At 36.5% G+C, this 22,628-nt stretch overlaps 1 protein-coding gene across 1 annotated transcript; it reads left to right on the plus strand.

Moving 5' to 3' along the window:
* The first annotated feature begins 1,548 nt into the window (after nt 1-1,548).
* Nucleotides 1,549-19,019, plus strand: LOC110101773 (60S ribosomal protein L18-2-like). The gene is made up of 5 exons (XM_020829833.2): nt 1,549-1,681; nt 1,771-1,860; nt 1,991-2,119; nt 2,208-2,390; nt 18,564-19,019. Exons 1-5 carry the CDS (start codon nt 1,679-1,681, stop codon nt 18,720-18,722), a joined length of 564 nt encoding a protein of 187 aa, XP_020685492.1. The 5' UTR covers nt 1,549-1,678; the 3' UTR covers nt 18,723-19,019.
* Nucleotides 19,020-22,628: the final 3,609 nt, after the last annotated feature.

Genomic DNA, 22,628 nt, shown 5'->3' on the forward strand with positions numbered 1-22,628 from the left:
CCTACCTTGAGCCGATCAATTTGCACAATGTACGATGGACTTGAAATGTTAGTACACAAATATATATATATATATATATATTTAAAATAAGATAAAAGATCACGACAATAAACATCTTACTACAAAACAAAAGCACTAAACACAACAAAAAGAAAGCATTCACAATGAACTAAAAACATAAAAGCATACATTAACTAAAATAGACAAATAAACAAACAAAACTTTATACATCATGACTTTAGGAAGTTATAACTGATACATCGTTGCACTAAATAAATCTAAGCATTGTAGCACGCATGTGGAGTTTTCAATGTTTGGGGGCTTTGAAGTGTAACACTGTAGTATTCATTTTCTCGATAACCTAGCAAACCAAGCTAAATGTTTCAACGTAGCGGTGTTGCATGTGATGTCACTGCAACACTCACAAACAGAGAGGATAGCACTGTAATGTTCAAAATTGGCTCATTTGCGGAGTTGATTTCAATGCAGCAATATTGTTTCATCCGGTGCCGCAGTACTATATGGTACTTTATGTTTTTAGATATTTATGAACATTCCTTGTACAAAAATAACTAAAATAACATATTTTTGCTGAAGTTCAAATGTAATACAAAGTACATAATTTACATTTAACATCACCCAAATTACCAATTGCCACCCACCACCACCACTATCACCACCACTACTGCTCGCCTCTAATGCCGACCATCGTTAATCACCCTAGACATAACCTATTTACACTTTATATTGCATTCACTTTACTTTAAACCAAAAAAAAAAAAGTCATGCATTCCTTTACACTCATCCAAACAACTCTAAAGCTATTTGGTTGCCTGAAAGAGGAATGTAGTATAAAATAAATGAGGTGTAAAAGAAATACTTTGGAGTTGTTTGGGTGAGTGTAAAGTAAATTCAGGTGAATAATTTTTTGTTTGACTTGAAGTAAAATGAGTGTAGTTAAAGTTTAAAAATGACTACCAATGACGGGTGATGGTAGTGGCGGAGAGTGTTGGCTGACGGTGGGTGGAAGCGATGGTGGTGGATGACGACCGATAATGTGGTGGCTGGCGGCCAACGATATTGTAGTTGTTAGCAAGCAGGTCGACACAATGGTGGTCGTAAAGTGGTGGCGGTCGGAGGTGGCTGACGGGTGGCGGCGGTTGAAGGTGGCTGAAGGGCAGCGGCGGTCGGAGGTGGCCGACGGGTGGTGGCGGTCGGAGGTGGACGGCTGGTGGTGGCGGTCGGAGGTGGCCAATGGGTGGCGACGATGGTTGCTGGTGGGTGGTGATGGTCGGTGAGTGTTGGCGGTTGAGGCCGATGGTGGCTAGAGGGTGATAGCGGGGTTGGCAAACGGCTATGTCGAAGGATAGTAGTTGTGGTGGTTGGCGGTAGTGGCCGTCGACGAATGTGATGGCCACCAATGGATGTGGTGGAAGGCAGTGTGGGCCGACAACCATCAAATTATATATTTTTTTATTTTACTTCACTTTTTTTTATTTGAACAACATCAAAATTATCAAAATTTTTACATTTAAAATATTTTATGCCCTAGTATCCCAACCAGCCAAATGCGCGGCAACACAGCACTCTTCAATGTATATTAAGAACCAACCATTAGGTGCGGGGAGCCATAAAAAACCCTAGACCAGTCGCCGACGCAGGATCTCGTTGACGAACAATGGTATGTATAGTCTCTTCACCGAGGAACGGGTACCGATGCTCTATTCCCTTTACTTTAAGCCTGATATCTGTCCATACTTCGATGGATAGGGTATTGATCTTATCGCTGGCGGACGGAGCAAGAAGACGAAGCGCACCGCTCCGAAGAGCGACGATGTTTACCTCAAGCTTCTCGTCAAGGTACTTATTAGATATGAGTCAAGGTACTTATTAGATATGAGGGAAGTAATATTTCTGCAATCTTTCCTCGGATGTTATGTGTTGAATCATTTACCGAGGCGATTAAGATATTTTTATCCTCTCCTATCAGCTCTACAGATTTCTTGTACGGAGGACGGGGAGCAAGTTCAATGCTGTGATCCTTAAAAGGCTCTTCATGAGTAAGATCAACAAGCCTCCTCTCTCTATAAGGAGGCTTATAAACTTCATGAAGGGAAAGGTTTGTTGTTCGATTTAGTGGATGATTACATTCATTTTTCTTCTTGTTAACATGGTTTTGTTTCTCATGAAACGGTGCCTTTGGTCAGGAAAATAGTATCGCGGTGATTGTCGGAACTGTGACGGACGATAAGAGGGTGCACGAAATTCCAGCCATCAAGGTGACGGCTTTGAGGTTCACAGAGACTGCTAGGGCAAGGATTCTTAAGGCTGGAGGAGAATGCCTCACCTTCGACCAGCTTGCTCTTAGGGAGCCTCTTGGACGGAACACGGTACATCTTAACCAACCATCATATTCTGTAACTAGTTATTTGGATTATGATTATTAAATTACTTTGTTTACGGTGATATAGTTCATGATGATGAAGCTATCTGGTCTATTTCATTTTTTCTGCAACTGAACTTGCCAAGATTTACTGCCAACTTATGTTACTTCTCATAATTTCTTGTTTTGTGCTGGTTTTGACACTGTTACGATTTAGAATCTTAAATGCTGAATTGTGGTATTTCTTTTGTTGAGTTTGGTAATCTCTTAGTTGAACTGGATGCAAAAATGTAGATGTTTGGAAATTAAATTACCTTTCTTTTAGACAACTTCAGCATAAATTTGACCCAGTTTTAAAGTTTAACTAGGGCTACCTTTCCTTAAAAGTTAGTTTTTGCTGAACATAGCATTATATTTCAAGTAGGTGGGAGAAATTATGTTTCTTGCATTTGTTCTTGCATGGCATTGATGGTCTGTTTCCTGATGATGTTTAGTTGAACCATGCTAATTCTAAGTTTCTATGATGGTTCATCATGATATTGTTCTGACGGAATCATTCCTGCATTTTGTTTTTAATTTAAAAACAAATTTGCATATACTTCTTGTTTTTTGGATTAAAGTAGATAATGAGAATGTTTGTTTTGTAAACATTTTCTTTTATAATTTTGTAATTGAATGTGAGTTGATGATCTATGCATTTATAATAAGGGGTATGATTGGATTGCTATTATCTTTTTAAGAGTTATTCATCTTCCACCTATATGAGGCATCATTGTGATGATATTATTAATCCTTGCAATAGGTGTTGGTTTATAGTTTAGATCAATCATATTTTTAAATTTTTTTTTTTTATTTTTTGTTCCTGTTTATTTATATCGTCTATTTTGCTAATTTGCTTATTTGAACTTCGCTTATTGGTTGAAACCAAATGTATTCAATTGTTTATTCAACATTTTTTATTTGACCTAGAATTAGATATTTCTGCCTATTTTGCTCTCGTTATGTTATTTTTTGTTTGTTTTAGTTTATTTTTTGTTATGATTCTTATAATAATTGTATTAGTAATGATTACTCTATTTAATACATTCTCAAAAATGAGGCCTTTGGATTTTTAAAATTATTGGGAAAAATATGTTTAATCCTTTACTGGTGAATTATTAATGAATACTCCTTTTATTAATCAAGAGAAGTATTTTACCTACTTGCATATACCTTTTCTTCTGTTTCTAATGCCCTTGAACATTCACGATCTTTAATGCTCTTTCTTTTTCGTTGGATCTATTATCACTATTTTTTGTTTCTAAGCTTGCTTCTTTGAGCTGAAATGCTCATTATTATTTATATACTCTTCTCTTCGTGAATGAAAATAAAACCTCAAAAAGGCAAGAAATTACGAACCCTAAGCTTGAAGATAACCACAATGATGATGATGGCCCAAATAGAGTAGTATGGTAGAGATTAGATGGGTTCCTTGAGAAAGATTGAGGAGATGATAGCAAGAGTTATATTTTTGGTGGTGGTGGCTATAATGAAATCAATGATGAATGCTGAATTAGTAAGCAATTATAATATGAATCATAAAATTTAACTTTTATTTAACAAAAGAATGTCATGTTCATTAATCTTAAGGAGATGCATTCTAGTTCATTCTATGTAGAAAGTCAAATTATAATTATACAAATTGTCAAATAAATGATTTTATTAAGATCAGTTAAGATGACTAACCTTAAATAAGTCAATTACCACTTGAGACATGCCCATATAAGCAATTGTTGCTCTCCTTGGTCTCCCAAGACACATTCCTCATTGTCTATGTCATAGTTTAAAATTGCGCAATAAGAGGCGCGCCTCTGTGCAATTTGCCCCCCAAGAGCCTCATTGCTTAAGCAATTTTGGGACTTGGTGAGGCGTACGCCTCATGGAACTTGAGGAGCGCCTCAGAGGCGCAATTGCTCAATTTTTAGTGAGGCGTACGCCTCATGAAACATACTGTATATGCTGGTGTCGAAGGCTTGAACAGGGGGAGACATGTAATGACATGTTCATTCTCATGCCCATAAGATCACTAACAACAACAACAACAACATCAAGCCTTTATCCCACTACGTGGGGTCGGCTACATGAATCCTTTTTCTCCATTGTGTCCTATTAGAAGTCAAATTCTCGTTTAAATCTAATAAAGAAAGGTCATTCCTAATATTTTCTAACCAAGCCCATAAGATCACCGTAAGAAAAATATAATTTGACGGTTAGACCAAGGTGAAGAAGAAGGTTGCAAGCTCCAAAAAGACTGCTCATTGCATGAATCGTCAGTTATTATGATATTTAAGAAGACATTGATGCATGCAATTTCACATCAAAGTTACAATACAAGCAATCTAACCATTGTTTTGGACTTGCATTGAGGAGGGGGGGGGGCGGCAATTTCCCAAAAAAATTCGAATGAAATTTGCAAGCAAATCTTCATAGAGTATATTAATTTTTCATAATACATATATTAGGATGATAATACTTCTTTTGCAAGTTAATGTGGGCATTATAACTTTTTCTTTTGAAAAAAAATCAAACGTAAGGTTTTTTTTATAACTACGGTACTCTAATATATTTAACTATAAGAAATTACTTCCCACCACCAATATTTTGAAAAAGACAACAAAATAAGCAATAGCGAAACAGTGAGTGGCATGGATATGAAATACGAAGTAGTGAAAAAACCATCACAAACGGACCCTAAGAGATAAGTGGGTAACATTGAAGATAATGAAGATTTGTCACGAAGATTTAACATTGAAGATAAGAGATATTTGTACTTTGGGAGTTTTGATAGATTTTAATTTGTAGTTTTGTACTTTGAATTATGCTATGAGATGCATATATTGTATCCATTTTTTTGTTTTCCACTAAGGGTGCATTTGGGACGGCTGCTGCTGTCAGTAAACCAGGTTGTGAAATTGTTGTACATAAAGCTGCTTTTTTAAGTTGCTGTATAGAAATCAGTCGATGTTGTTTGGGTAGTACTACTGCCGAACTGCTGTGCTGCTGCTGTTTTACAACAAATTACCTTGTTACCCTTACATATATGAAGATGAATAAAATTTGTTCAAATTTAATTTTTTTAACTCTTTATGTTAACAATTTTGATATAAAATCTAATTATTTTATTACTTTATACATATTTAAACCAAATGTCTATTTCAAGCTGGAATGAAAATTTGATGGTATTTAAAAATAATAAATTTGTGCCCATAAATAAAAAATTCTGGCTACCCTACCTACTTGCTTGAAAGTATTTAAAAATAAAAATTTGTGCCCATAGATTAAAAATTTTGCCTCGGCCATTACCTATCCGACTCATTTTGGCCAAAGATAAAAATATAGTTTAAAAAAACATCTTAGAAAGAAGAGGAAACCTTTAGACAAAAGACTTGCTCTCTGCCTGCAAAAATCAAAAAGTGAAAAAACACTCTTTAACGATCCAAATTCTACCTGCCAGCTTCCTCTCAGCTGTTCTTCTTCCCAAACGCGCTTTACTTCTTCATACCTAGCTCTCTCTCTCACTCTCTCTCTCTCTCTCTCTCTCTCTCATGGCCAACCCAATGCTCTTGCTCCTCTTACTGCTCTCCGTAGCAAACATCCTCCGACCATCTACCTCCCTGAGTTTGCCGGCGACGGCGCAACCATCTAACTTAACCACCTGTAACGGCATCTTCATCAACTACCAGTTCTAGAATCGGCTAAAGATCCATCCTTTCGTTTCCGAACCTACCAAGCAACCCTATTCTTTCGGCGCCAACGTCACCCTGCTCAACTTAGGTACCACCGATCTCAAAGCCTGGACCCTCGTCATCGGCTTCTCCCACCTTGAGATCCTCGTTTCCATCTCAAACGCCGTCCTTTCAGACGATGGGGATTGCAACGAAAGGTGAGAAGGAGGGCGCACAACTCATCTAAGAGCCTTGCAAATAGGAATCCTAATCTTAACCGGGAGAAATGGAGAGAAAATGGCAGAGTCGGAGGAAGGCATGCGGGAGAAGCTGCGATGAGTGGAGGGATCTTCGGCAAATCGGCGCGCATCGGAGAAGCAGCGACCCGACTTTTCCGTCATTTATGCCCTTCGAAATGGCGGAAAGCAGCGACTCGCAGCCGACCGCGGGACGCAATCAAAGGTCGCGAGAAGCAGCCACGGGCCGCAGAAATTTCTCTAACTTTGTTCTACCGCAATGCCCCAAACGAGCACTTAATAAATTTTTATAAAGCAAAGCAGCCTTGAAGCCGTCCCAAACGCACCCTAAGTTCACTTCTCTTTTAGATGTTTTTATTGTATTATAGACTATTACTGTTATTTATCTGCTAGAATACTTAAATTCTCATCTACACAATTCTTTGTCTGTGAGGCTTACGCCTCACACCGCCTCGAGGCTTACGCCTCGCCTCACGGACGAAAAATGCCTCGAGGCTTATTTACCCAATTTTAAACCTTGGTCTATGTAGGCATATATATTGAAGCCATCGTGATTGAAGCCTATTGTGGTATGGCTTTTGGCGAGGGAGAGATGGTACATAGTGGGAGGGAGGATGTGGATGTTGGGTGAGGATGGAGGTAGATATAGATGTTGGGAATGGAGGAATCTTTCCTAGAGGGTCTTAGGATGACACTTGGAATGAATAGGATGTTGGGTTGGAAAGAGGGAGGGAGCTATGGATTTTATAGGCAGGGAACTTGAAAGGATAAGGATGTTGGTTTGACTAAAGGATTTTGATTTAGATAGGGAGATCTAGAGTGTTGTTTGTTGCAAAGTTTAATAAAAAAACTATATCGAGAATCACAGCGATTTCTACAATTGAGTCAAAGTACAAGTTTTGAATTGAATTTAGGTGCAAGTTTTAAATTAAAAACAGAAAAAAGTCATAAAACTATAAAGAAATATAAAACACCCATAGTTCATAAACTTAACCTTAATTCATAAAAGACAATTAATTAGAATGTACATTATTTGAAAAATCAAATAGTTCTCAAGTTCCAAGTTACAAAGCTTAAAAATTAGTAACCTATGATAGAACTAGATTATAAATGAAGTATTTTAAAACCCCAAGTCTTTTTCTTTTATGCCCTAAAAAATCAACATCATCATTATAATCATTAGTAGTAGTATCATCTAAAGAATCATCAATAAAGAAACATTAAATACCATTAATTACTTATTTCATAATGAATATACTCAACGGATCTTTTGTGCTATTTGATATTTGATCTCGTTTGCTTGTGATGGTTCTTTGCAAAGTTTCATTAACCTCTATTATGATGAAGCTTTAGCTTTAGGCTAGTGTTAGAAGCTTCAACTTGTGTGTATGTTTGGTGGTAGAAACTCTTGTGAAGAAGAAAAGGCTTAGTTTGGTTTAGTTTCTGTTTATGTAAAAAGGAGTTTTAGAAAAGGATGTTGAGAAAAAGAAGTTTAATAAGATGGAGTTTCATTACTGACATATTGTTTGAGTAATATTTTTTTAAGCGCTTATTAATATTTAAAAGTGGATCTAATTGTTTGTTTAGGAGTTCAACTTTAGCGATTTTATTATAAAAGACTAAATTATCCATATAGAAAATTAAAGTATATGTAATTAATTTTTTTAATTTTGCAAAGAAAGTTTACATAAATTTATATATATGACTTTCTAATTTTTTTTTTTAATTTTCAACTAAATTTATAATATCAAATGTACATTATTAACTTATAATTTCTCAACATACAACATAATATTTACTATGAATATGATAAAATTTAAATTATATTACTGCATTAGAACCAGGTCCAGCTGCACTATGGTTCCTGGACTCTAACGACATGGTATCACTCTCCTTCGTCAACGGGTTCTCACAAAACTGATCGACCTCATACACCATCGAACCAGAAAGGATACTAGCACGCCTCCCTGATCCCTTACACTTATCATACACCCACTCCCCGTCATCCTCAGACCCCGCCAACGATGCCATCCATAAGCTCTTCATATGACTCCACTGCCTCGCCCTCTCTAACTTCGCCGCAACTTCCCTCATCGTCGACCTATCCTCCCCGTTCATCGACAAACAACTCCTCACCGCCAACTCTTCCATGCTTCCTTCATTCCTCACCCTACCTTCCAGAATCTCCATCAAACTCCCTTCCTTCACTCTCGCCACAAAACAAAACCCGAATTTCTTACCTTCCGCCATCCTCGCCAACGATACCGGCTTCTGCCCCATCAACATCTCCGCCATCACCACTCCAAAGCTATACACATCGCCTTTCTCCTGCGTGCTGCTGAAGAAGACAAAGGTCGCTAAGGTGTGTAGCAACGTGCGAGCGTGGTGGGTTAATTTGGAGATTTGGCTTCCGAAACTCTGTTTTGTAACCGAATAAGCAAAAACGAAATGGATTTTCTAACCACCGAAAAAACAAAGTTTACCGAAAAGGAATTATGATTAAGTTTTGATTCCAAACAGTAAATAATAACTGATTTCGGCGTTTGAATAGGGAGAATGGAGAAATTAAGCCTAATCAAATGAGGCCAAAGAATAGGTTTTATAAGTTTTTCCTGATTTTCATTGAATTTCTTGGGCTAAAATCTGATTTTTTCTTAAGCCCAAAAGATTTGACTTAAAATTTTTTAAAAAGCCCATAATAATACAATCAAATAGTCTCTGTAAACATATGCATTTCAAAACCCACGCCTCGGTGGATTTCAAATCATTATGATTCAAATTTAGTGCCTCGATCAATTTTGACATTTGTTTTGAAAGATCAAGGAAAAAATGTTGGTTTTGAATCTTTTTCCTGGCATCTCAAAATGAAGTGGATTTTGAGGTACAAGTTTTGGAAGTTTTTTCAAACCTTTGGTTGTTTGGGTTGATGCTGTGGGAAGGAGGGAACTTGGAAAGATATGGATGTTGGATTGATATTTTGATAGGAATTTGTCCTCTGCATAGAAAAACAATAAGAGCAAGATAAAGCACAACAAAATCAGCGAGAAAGATTTTTATTTCAGCATAACAAACCAAGATACAAGTTGATATACTATTCGAGAGGTAGATCGGCTCTCCATAAATTCTAGGCGCCGCTAGGAACAACTCCAAGGAAAACTACAACAAACACACATAACATGATAAAGTAAAATAACCCTATTAACCCTCATATAAACCTTCCTACTTCCCTCATTTTTAATTCAAATCACCTCAAATCCATTAATAATGCCCCTTACATCTTTCCCAAAGGGCTCCCCCCCCCAAAAGCATCTTCTATTGACGTCCTGGGCCTCACAGGAGAGCTGAAAGGTTCTTGATCTGTTGAAATGTTTATGGGCCCCACATCAATATTCCCCTCCCTAGAAGTCACCTTGTTCTCATCGTGGAAAGAGGGAAACTGCTTCTGGATGGTACTGTAGGGCATGGTTTAAAATTGCGCAATAAGAGGAGCACCTCAAGGTGCGCCTTAGCGCAATTTCACCCCTTTAAGCCTCCAAGCCCACGCAATGAGTTCAGGATTTGAGGCGTACGCCTTGCCTCACGGTTGAGAGGTGTCTGCCTCTAAAAATTAAAAAAACCTAACCTAATATATATTTGTAAGGTTTGGACCCCCCAACCCCTGCGCGGTCTTCCGTCATTTCCCGAAAACAAGTTTTCTCTCTTCTTCTTCGAGCGACCTTTTCCCCTCTTCGTTCGATGTCAGCTTCCTTCCATATTGAGTTGCTTTTTGCCTATTGCTTGGAGTTATCTTCTACCGCGAGTTGGGTTGAAGTTATCTTCTACCGCGACCTTTTTCCCTCTTCGTTCGGCATTCGCTTTTCTTCCACATTGAGACCGCTAGGTACATGCTTGGTATCACTCAGTACAATAATGTTTGGTACCACTAGGTACATGCTTAGTACCGAGCAGGTACATGCTCGGTATTGCTCAGTATATGCTCGGTACCGAGCAGGTACCGCTTAGTACATGGTCGATAATGCTAGGTACATTCTCGGTACTGCTCGGTATTTTTTCATACAAATAACTTACGAATTTTAAAAATAAGCAGAATTTCAAAATTACTCTTACAATAAAAATTTGTTCCGCGGGCGTTGCCCCCAGAAACTCCTGCAGGTCGAACTCTGTTAGGGGGCAACGCCCCTTTGGACGCCCGACAGACCGATATATTTTTGTATTCATCATCTTTAGTAATAGTTGTTAATGTTAGTTTGCTTCTTCATGAGTGCATGCTTGTATGAGTTTTCTTAATGTAGAATAAATAAAGCATTATGTTTAAGGGTTTGATATATTGCACTAATATATTTTTCTCATAAAAGATGGTCAGAAGTAAGGATAAAGCTGCGTCAGGTCATAGAAAAGATCCAGCATAGAAACATAGCACTCAGGTGGATGTAGGGGGAAGTGATAAAACATGTATCTATCTAAAATACAATTATTGTGATAAAGTTGTGAAGGGTAGTGTGATTAGGATGAGGACCGCCTTTCTGGGTCTCATAAGAATGTTGCTCCATGCTCCAAAGTTCCTGATACTGTAAGGGAGGAGATAAAGTCATACATGAATAAGTCTACCACATCAAAACATCTTGCACAGAAGCAATTTGAGGATAGAGTTGATGTTGGCTTTTACTATGAGAGTGAGCGCAGCGTTAGAGATTCTTCTTCTTCTTCTTCTTCTTCGATGAAGCTCATTTCATCTAGGGGTGTTAGAGGGCCTACGGATCATTATATGGTGGACACATCAGAGGATAGATTTCCTACTACACAGAAGATGGCTCTAGAAAATGTAAGAGAGGCACGAAGAAGAGTGTGTAAGGATATAGACAGATTTTTCTATGAAAATGCAATTCCATTTAATGTTGCAACATCACCTGTCTATTACAACATGATTCATTCAGTTGGAGCATTTGAGAGAGGGTTAAAACCTCCAACCATATATGATTTGAGAACATGGATTCTGAAGGAGTTGGAAATCACTGATAAAAGCATCGAATAAATTAAGAGGACTTGGGCCCAAACAAGAGTAATAATTATGTTAGATGGGTGGTCTGATATTAAACATAGAAGTCTAATCAACATTATCATTAATAATCCTTATGGTACTATGTTTTTAAGGTCAGTTGAAGCATCTGACCATGTCAAAGATGCTTAGTTCATATTTGGATTATTATTTGGTGGAGAAGAGGAAACATCTGTACTGGACTCCATGTGCTGCACATTGCATAGATCTGATTCTTGAGAAGCTTGGCGAGCTACCTCAACATAAGAATGTACTTACTAAAGCAAAAAAATTAACCAAGTTTATTTACAACCACTCTTGGGTTCTAGCTCTTATGAGAAAATCTTCAAAAAAAGAAATTTTAAGGTCAGCAACAATAAGATTTGCCACCGCTTACTTGACCTTAGAGAGTATGCTGAATGCTAGACAACCTTTAGAGGCTATGTTTACATCTACACAGTGGTTGAGTTGTGTTTGGGCGAAGAAAGCTGAGGAAAAAGAGATTAGAAAGATTGTTTTAAATGATAGATTTTGGCAAAGTATCTTATATGCCATTACAACCACTGGACCTTTGGTTCAAGTTTTAAGGATGGTGGATCCTGAGAAGAAGCCTGCAATGAGTTTCATCTACAATGCCATGGATGAAACCAAAGAAATGGTTGCCTCCAACGTAGTAGGCGAAGAGGGTAGCTTTAGGGAAAATTGGAATATTATTGATGATAGGTGGGAGCTACAACTTCACCGGCACTTGCATGCAGCTGGTTATTACCTAAACCCTCAATATCAATATGCATAGAACAAGTCTATAAATCCTGAATTAAAGTTGGGATTGTATCATTGCATGGATCGACTAATAAGTGATGCAACTGAAAGATCAAATGCTGAAATGCAATTGGTACCCTTTAGAAACAAAGAAGTTTTTTTTGGATTACAACAAGCAAATGATACAATTGTCAAACGATCTCCAGATAATTTTATTTAATGTTTTAAATATTTATTTAAAAGTTATTTTTCTTGCACTAATTAAACTCTCTTATATAAATAATTAGTTGAGTGGTGGATTCAATTTGATGATGGGACTCCAAAATTGCAGCATTTTGCTGTGAAAGTTTTGGGCTTGACATGCTCTTTATCTGGCTGTGAAAGAAATTGGAGTACATACAAATACGAGAAATCGCTTATCTACATTGAGGATGAATTAACTAGTGTACATTATGTATAATAGGAGACTCAGATATAGGAATTTGAAGAAAAAATGATTAATGGATAATGAAGATCATTTGCTTTGCGAGGATGTGACATCTGATGATGAGTGATTTGTAGATGATGAAATTGAAGTGATGCCGTATGAATTACAAGACGAAGATTTAAATATTGATTTCTTTGATGATCTTAAAGCATCTATATCCACCACAACTCAAGAACAAATAAAAAAAAAATATATAAATAAGAAAGTTTTCTTAGACTTTTATTAATGTATTATACTATTATATATTTTGAGATTGTTCAAAATTATTTAGGAAAGAGGAAGATAACTAATATTAAGGAAGAAGGACCTGATTGGGAGACATTGGACTCTATAGGAGAGGAGGAAGAGGAGAGAGCAGTTCATCATAATGATGATTCAAATGAAGACTCCCTTAGCGATGATAGTGCTGATGACTTATGAGTTTTTATGTGATATGTCATTGCTATTTAATTTTGGAATTATATGTTAAGAATACTGTGATTTGATGGAGTTTGAGTTGAACCATATTTCGTGTTGTCTTATTATTGGGATATTTTGATTTCACTTCATATCTTATGCATTTTTATGTTTATTTACTCATTAGTATATACAAAATTTATCATTTTATGTTTACGCAATTTTTTGATTTTGAGGCTTACTCCTCAAAACGCCTTGAGGCTTGCGCCTTGCCTTACGAATGAAAAATGCCTCAATACCCGATTACACAATTTTAAACATTATTGTAGGGCTCTTATGTCGCCTCATACTTTGGTGAGTCCTTCCACTTGATCAGCACCTCCCTAATCCCTTTGTCTCTAATGGCTAGTCTCACTCATAACTAGGATGCCCTCGACAACACAAACCGTCCACAGTATAGTATCTACTGACCCATCAAGGAGTAACCAAGATGGCTATCCTTGTCCTGTAGTAAGTCTACTCTGATCTTACTCAGCTCATCCTGCTCGCTCTCATGCTTCAAGGCCTCCCAATCCAATACCATGGAAACAAATAGAGCCGTAATTTGAGGGTCTTCATTATGCTTGGAGAGAGCATCTGTAGCTTTATTTTCTAGCCCGAGATTGTACTGAATCTCAAAGTCATAACCCAACAATTTGGAAAGCCACCATTGATACTCCTATGTCACCATCCTCTATTCTAACAGGATCTTCAAACTTTTCTGGTTGGTCTTGATTATGAAGTGTCGCTTCAATAGGTAAGGTCTCTATTTCTATATTGCCAATACAATTGTCATCAGCTCCCTTTCATACACTGATTTCAACTTGGCTATCGTAGTCAACACTTGGTTGAAATAAGCTATGGATCTTTGATTCTGCATGAGAATTGCTCCTAACCCATACCTCGATGCATCAATCTCTACTACAAATGGCTTGCTGAAATCTAGTGCTAACACAAGGACATTCGTCATGGCTTTCTTCAACTACTCAAATGCATTGGGTGGTTGCTTCCCCTCATTTGAAACTATCCTTCTTTAATTGTTTTGTTAATGGCCATGTTATAGAGCTGTATCCCCTTACAAACTTTCTGTAATACCTAGTGAGTCCTAAGAACCCCCTCAACTCTTTCAGAGTTTGGGGTAAGGGCCACTTCAATATAACCTCTATCTTGAAAAGATCTTCAACTACTCCTGATTTAGACACCACATGTCCACCCTTTGTGCAAAAGAACACTTCAAATTGGCATAAAATTGACGCTCCTTTAGGCTTTAATGTTACTAACACGACTCTCAAGTGCTCCACATGCTCTGCCTTAGACTGATTATACACCAAAATATCATTGAAGAAAACCAATTAAAAATTGCGGAGATAGGGCTCAAATACCTTGTTCATAGTGACTAGAAGGTAGTTGGAATATTGGGAAGCACAAAAGGCATTACAAAAACCTCGTAGTGACCTTCATGAGTCCTGAAAGCTATCTTATGGATGTTAGCAGACCGCATTCTGATTTGATGGTATCCTAATTTTAGATCAATCTTGGATAATGTCACCGCTCCATATAATTCATCTAGCAACTCATCAATGTCGGGTATATGAAACTTATCCAACACTATTTTCTTATTTGAGCGTGATAAACTACACAAAATTTTCAACTACCATCATTATTCTTCACTAGCAACATAGGATTGGAGAAGGGACTAACATTGAGACGAATGATATGGGCCTCCAACATCTCCTTGATTAATCTCTCAATTTCATATTTCTAAACCCGTGGGTATCGGTAAGGTTGAACACTGATAGGGGATATCCCTTGGGGGAGGTAGGCACTGAGGCAGTTGTAACACCTCACCTAATTGTTATAGTAGTGGTTGGACTATCTCTAGAACTTCTCCCTCCCTCTCCATGCTTCCCCCTCCCTCGAGGCTCTGGAGTTTCACCAAGAATCTCATCCCCGCTCTCTGGATTGCCCTCGCCATGGTCTTAAGAGAAACCCTGGTTTTGGACAAATAGGACCTCCCCTGATCCTTACCTCCCTCCCATCATAAATTCCACAGTCAATGCTTTCCAGTCCACATTTTATGCCCAAAATTACGTCTATGTTCCCTAACACCAAGGGAGGAAAATCCTCATTCACTTGGATCTCCTGCAGTGTCACCATCAACCCTTGGCCATGCTCCCAATCTCCTTTCCTTGGGTATTTTTCTTTGAATGTGCACAGACTGGTACCTTTGTTGCAAAAAAGCAATCGTTGTACGTTATGAAGTTACCAAATTGCTGCCCTTGATGCTTTTCTCAAGTGAGTTTTTCTCTTCCATCAATTGGGCTAGCTCCATAGCTTCCCCCAACCCTCATGGCCTTAATAAGCGAATAATATCCTTGATATCTGGCTTGAGTCCCTTCATGAAATTTCCCTCTAAAACTATCTCAGATAGCCTTCCCAATTATCTACAAAGGTACTCAAATCTATCTCGATAATCCATCACTATCCCTTTTTGAACCAGAGCAAAGAATTGCTAGTTGAAGTCTACTTCCCAACTGGTTCGGAAACGTTTTAATAAATTATCTTTGAACTCCCTCCACTATCGGATTGGATCTCTCATGTATCTCCATTGATACCAAGACAAGACCTTCCCCTTCAAGCATAAATCCGTCGCCGTGAATCTCTCCTCTTTCGTCAACCCATTCACTGCAAAATATTTCTTCAACCTATAGATTCACCCATGAGCATCTTCCCTCTCAAAAACTGATATCTTCAGCTTTCTCACTCTTGTATCCCCTCCGCCCCAACTTCCTCTTCCACCTCCGACTCCTATATAGCGATTGTTGTGATCTCTCAATTGTTCTCTCGCTTTCCTTTTCCTTTCATAGATATCCTCTTCCTCAAAATCAACCCTCCTTGTTTCTTCCTCCCAATTTCTTCTCAGTTATATCCTTCATCCATTTCTCTTCTGGTTATCGGTTCAAGAGCTGGAAAATTTTCTCTTTCACCCAAGATTTCGACCTCTTGATCAGCCCGCATTGTGCCGATATTAGGGTTTCTCCCACTTCCTTGGCCAACCGCTGATGCCCTCGCCTCAAATGTTGCTAGTTGGGTGTGAAGCTCTCCAATATTTTCTTTATCTTGTCCTTTAGATTAGAAAACCTTCCTTTCATGGATGAAATCTTTTCCTCAACTTTTGATTTGGTTTGACCAACTTTTCCTTTTAATTTCTCTTTCAAAACATTCACTTTCTTCGGTGGCATAGGTCTCGAGTTGTGCTTTAATTTTGATAGGAATTTGTCGTCCACACAACAAAAATAGCAAGAACAAGATAAAACACAACAAAAATTAGCTAGAAAGATGCTTATTTTAGCATAACATACCAAGATACAAGTTGATATACTATTCAAGAGGTATATCGGCTCTCCACAAAACCTAGGTGCCGCTAGAAACAACTCCAAAGAAAACTACAACAAACACAAATGATAAAATAAAACAACCAATTAATCATCATATAAACTTTCCTACTTCTCTCTTTATCTTGAATTTAAATCTCCCTAAATAATAAATGTTCCTTACATCTTTCCCAAAGAGCTTCCCCGAAAGCCTTCTCTCCTATAGGTCATAAATGAGGCCCTGAGCCCAACAAGAGAGCTGAAAGGTTCTTGATTTGCTGAAAAGTTTATTGGCCCCACATAATATTCTTGGAGGAGGCGGGAGGGATGGGTCTTTTTGTGGAGTGAGGGAACTTAGAGAAATAAGGATGTTGGGTTGGTAACTTGGGGTTGGGGGGGGAATTGAAAAGATGAAGTTGTTGGTTTGGTAGTGTATTTTGAGGTGGTGGTGGTGAATGGAGGTGAAAGTTCGTTGGATCTTTGAGAGATGGTGCTTGTGGGTTTTGCATTTTTATGGAGAGAAGTGGTTGTTTGTTGGGTTAATCTATTGGAAGCGATTTAGTCCAAAATTATTTAAAAAATTGAAAATACAAAGAGCCAGTATGTTGTATACTTTGTTTTTTTTTTTTTGTCTTGAATAGAATAACTGCAACTCAATGCTGTCTAATAATATTATGTAGTGTTCCTCCTTTCCTGCCTTATATATTATGTTATTATGATAGATGTTGGATTGCCCTTAATATTGGTGACAGATGTAGCTTTCTCTCTCATTCCATAAAATAAATGAAAATTAAAATGCAATAATTGTCTTCTAAAAAACATATTTTTTAGTCACAATCACATATCCTTGAAAATGTTTAGTGTGTTTTGTACTGAAGCATTTTTACTTGATCTGGAAATTGGATATTGGCATCATTGCTATTCTATTGAAGTTGTTCATGCTTCTTTATTTGCAATATTCGTTTCCACATTCTAATGTCAGTGGAATGAGCAGTGATGGTGCTATTTTGAATTAAGGCATCTGTTGGAGTTTGCTTTCTTTTTTGACACCTGCACTTAATATTATTTTTTACAGTTTAGGTTTCATTTGCTTCGTCTTTTTTTCTGTTTTATGGTACTAGAATATTGTAACGCGGGATCTTTTTCTGAGGAAATTATTGTGTCCGAATAACACCTGCAGCGTTGCATATGTATAGGCTGAGTATCTGTGTACTCGTGCTAATAATGTATGCATCATTGTGTACATTACATAGACGCAATAATTTCCTCATTTTCCGGTAGTAGATTGAAACATGGACTCATAAGCTAGTTTTAGGGCTCTTCTTGGAAATTGTAATCTTACATTGCCTGACTCATTTTAAGGTTTCACCCCCTACCACTTTTCAAGGTCAACGCAGATTTTTTAGTGGTTATGGGTGGCATCATGTAGCATTTCATGTCTGGAAAAAAATACAAAAGCTGAACCAAAGAAGACTATGCTTTTATGAATCAAATCTGGCAACTTTGTGGTATACTGCATGATGTATCAGTGGAATCCTTTGTTCTATTGGCAGCCTCTGGAGAAGCCTAAAGAATTGGATCTCTAATAATTTTGTACTTTCAGTTTTCTTTCTCCATGCCTTGGTTTTATGTATTGTTTGGTTTAAATTGGTTGGTAGGCCTTATGATAACCTGTTGAGGACAGTAGATGCATTAGATTTGTCTTATGTTAAGAAAGATAGAGGTAGACCTAAAAAAATTTTGTTAGAAAATATTAGAAATAACTTTTCTTTATTGAATTTAAATGAGAATTTAATTCTTAACATGACAATGGAGAAAAAGGATTCATGTACCTGACCTCACAGTATGGTCTTGATGTTGTTATTGTTATTGTTGGCAGAAATTGGTTGGTGTTTTCCTGAATGTTGGGTTTGAATGTGCATTGAATAGTGTAGTCCTTCAACTGAGTTTGTTGAGGAGTTCGATTTTCTTTATGTATGCGGATTTCTCTACATATATTTCTGTTCTAGACACGCAGTAAGATATGCTGGGTTATGTATTTTCGTTCATTGTAATTAATTAGATATTCTTTAATTTACGCTTGATTAATGACATCATAAATGTCGTTCTGCATGTTTATTTAACAGGTTCTTTTACGGGGACCTAAGAATGCTAGGGAAGCTGTTAAGCACTTTGGGCCTGCACCTGGTGTTCCGCACAGCCACACTAAACCCTATGTTCGTTCCAAGGGAAGAAAATTTGAGAAGGCTAGGGGCAGAAGAAACAGCCGAGGTTTCAGGGTCTGAGCTCTTTCCTTTCTGAATGTGAAATCAAACATTTTTCTATTAGTAAACACTATATTGTATTTGGCAGTTTTTCAGGTTTTTCAATTTTTATTAGTATGATATTTTGATGAGTTTTATTGCCCTGTTCGTTTTGCTTTGATTTCAATCATGGTTTTTAGTAACACATTTGTTGTCAAGGGCTACCTTATTTTGTGTTTTATTTATTGCGACTAATTTCATAACCTTGGTCAAGCCTCCATTCGGCATTAACATATTGTGATTGGAGTTTTTCAATAAATGCTACAAAGTTCTTCCCAATTTTTTTTTCTCTTGTTGTCTTCCAGTTAGGTCGACGAGGCCATATATATATATATATATATATCTAAACATAGTTGGACTTGTGTTTCATTTATTTTATAGAACTGTTTAGATGCCCTTTTATGTAATGAACATGTTCTTGTTTTTTGCTTGAAAGCTACTTCGTTGCTTGCATGCTTTATTGCTTTAAAGCTTTGTTATATCAAGGCGTCATGTCTATGTTGTACTGATCTGATAATTTGTTGTTTAATCGTAAGTTATTAATTAAATAATTGATCTGCTAATTGATTGATAAGTGATTGCCATGTTTATTAGAAAACAAAGCAAAAGAAGGTAACTTTTGAGACTGTTTAAGGGTGCTAGAAGTCATAATCAACCTCTTAGTAATAAAAAATGTACTCGGAATAAAGCATCTAAAATAGAAGGGCTGTTAAAGAAGTGAAATATTTTATACGATTTTTGTGGATGGTCGGAGCAGCGCAACTTGAGCAAATCTGCCATTTTATTTGGCAAATATGTGAGAAGAAACAAGAAGAAAGCAATCTCTCGTATTATGGGTTTCAAAACAGTGAAAGAATTCTATTACCTTGGAATGAAAATTGCTCTAAGGAGACTTGTTTGTGATGATTTTCAGTTTATTGTAGACAAAGATATGAGAATGCTCAACATTTGGGGAAGCAAATTTTTATCATTGGCGGGTAAGTTGACATTGGTAAAATCTATTATGCTATCAATTCCTACATTTCAGGCTACGCACTCCCTCGTTCCAAAGAGAATTATGGAAGAAATAGATAAAATATGCAGAAGCTTCATTTGGAACAAGGCCAATGGATCAATGGGCATTCACTATGTCAGTTGGCTTGAGCTGTGCAAACCGTTATGCAAGGGAGGCTGAGGTTTGAATTCAAGTGTCTTAAAAACTCCTGCTTTAAGAGTTAGATTAGCTTGGAGATTTGCTCAGGATAAAGAATCTCTTTTACATAAAGTTATGGCTTGTAGGTATGGTGAAAGGCTTGGCATGGGATCCACTAGAAAATGCTGGTCGTCCTCTTGGAAGCTGATAAATGACGGTGGTAACTTATTGAAACCAATTGTTAGATGGGTATTGGTTAGTGGATGCATTCAAAGACATTTGGATAATGGATAAATGCATCAAATTATGGCCAACGTTTGTTGTTCCTCAAGGGGATGAGGTTGTCTTAGTGAAAGAATTCATAGTTGGCGACAGTTGGAATGAAAATGTTCTGCTGGAATATTTTGGTAGGGAGATAGTTAATCTTATCCTACAGGTAAAAATTATACAAGAAGAAGAGGAGGATCGAATTGAATTGCTTCAGCAAAATTCTGGAGTTTCTATTTATGGAATGGCCTTTAGAGCATCGGTGCAAGAGAGCTTGGAATTTCAGCATTGGAAGTGGATAAATAGTGCTCGGGTTGATGTGTTTTGGTGGAGACTAAGTAGAAATGCAATCCCTTCTCTTCAATTTTTATGGTATAGAAGATTATTGGACAATGCTATTTGTCCTAGAGGATGTAATGAGATAGAAGATGTAGAGCATATTGCGTGCAAATGCAATAAGTTTAAAGAGGTTATTCATCACTTAAACCATTGAGGATTTGGAATTCACATATTTTAAAGGTTTGAAGATTGTGTTAGATGGGTGGAAAATCTTGCTTTGAAGGATGGGATGATCCTTAATCTATAATGTAATGCTGTATTTTTATCCTGGAAAGCTACGAAGAAATGGATCCATGAAGCAGTAGAAGACAGTCCGGTCTTCACTGCTTCAAATGCTATATGTTACACATCCTGCAGCTCTAGCCATTTTAATATGGGCCACTGGGATGTCAACCAGTCACATAGACTGCAAATATTTGGCATCCTCCACCCGAATGGCTAAAGGTCAATGTAGATGCATCCTTAATTTCTTCACAACAACTTACTGAAATGAAGAATTTTCATGAAAAACATTTGAGGGTTAATTGAGTCAAGTTGATTTATTTCCTCAATTGCGGACTTATGAGTCATGTGATAAATTGCAGAGTTCAAATTTGATTAAGCTTTGACTATTAAATAATTTGAGTTTGTTCGTTTTAAAAAAATAAGAATATTAATTTTACTTATAATATATTAAAAATCTAGTTTCAAGTGTTAAATTAATAAAATTTATGTCTTTATTCGTTATCTCAATTAGTATTTTATTATTTTTCCTAAATATAAGAATTATCTGGATTGGAATAATAATTAGTTTTTGTCATAGAAAGAGCCGCTGGTTAGCTGATTTGACATGTAGAATTAAATTTTGATTAATTAGTTAAGCTTAAATGAGTGTCTTAAACTATACTTGAGTTGCTTATACATAACTTATGAATATAATTAAAGCTCTCAACTAATAGATTAGGAGTTACGTAACTCAGGAAGATGAGAGGTGTCCATAGCTGTGAATGCAATGAATACAATTGCTTTCACAAGTAACACAACTGAGCTACCTGATGAGGTGAGGCAACATTTAAAAGTTCCGCAAATTCTTGATTACAGCACTGGATTTTGGCTTCCTTGTATTATGATGTTAATATAAACAGAATGGTAGAAAGTTTAGCACTTTGATTACTGTATCTGCTGTTAGTCCTCTCTTTGACAAGATAGACAATGCAACGAATATAAATATAGTTGTGATTTTCCTGTGATAATAGTGTTAGAATACCTTTGACATGTAACATCCTAAATGCTTGCAATTATTTGTTAAAATAATTGCATAATTATTATGAGAAAAATATATATTTTAAAAACTTAATGACATTAGAGGTTTTTCTCTTTCAAACATTGAGCTGTAATTTTATTAAATAACCATATTGTTTTAAAATTGATTTTAGAGAGTTCTCATCACAATGCTTTTTTAAAAAAATAAGAAAAAAAAACTATAGGTAAATAGAGGATAGCAATGATTTGAAAAATAAAACAATGATAAAACTGCCCCAATCAAACCCAGTCTAAAATCTGAAGCATATGAGATTTAAGAGAATAAAAGCATAAAATGGATTGGAAACCAACTTAAAAAAAAAAAAAAAAACTACGTTATTACTTTCGCGCTCGTGGTATAAAATATAAACATTAGCCATATGAACATCATGCATAAGAGCTTTATCAATGATTAGCCCATCATGACAGCAGGTCACAAATTATTTCATTTATGATTTTTATTTTATTATAACAATTACTTTGACTTTATTAAAAATTTGTACATTTATTTTAACTTTTAATTGACATTTTATTATTATATAACCTGTGTAGCATCTATTTACTTAAATATGATCAATCATGATTGTTTAGAAAAACATCTCTTAAATATAATGCTCAAGAGATTTCACTCGTAAATCGTGAAGACAACTCTCAAATAAAGATACTTATAAAGCTTTAAATTAGCTTTTAAGATGTTAACAGGTTCCCAGTATGTTTATGGATCAATTTTATTCTAAATAATGGATGGATAAAGTTATTAAGCTTTGCGTCATTAAAGAACACTTTTTTAAATTGGTGAACAAATTTTGCTCTCTTAAGGTTTGTAGGACTTGTTCCACATGTTCAAGATGTTCATTAGGATGTTTACT

This window comes from Dendrobium catenatum, unplaced genomic scaffold (assembly GCF_001605985.2).
Source record: "Dendrobium catenatum unplaced genomic scaffold, ASM160598v2 fragScaff_scaffold_72, whole genome shotgun sequence".
In the NCBI taxonomy this organism is placed as follows: domain Eukaryota; kingdom Viridiplantae; phylum Streptophyta; class Magnoliopsida; order Asparagales; family Orchidaceae; genus Dendrobium; species Dendrobium catenatum.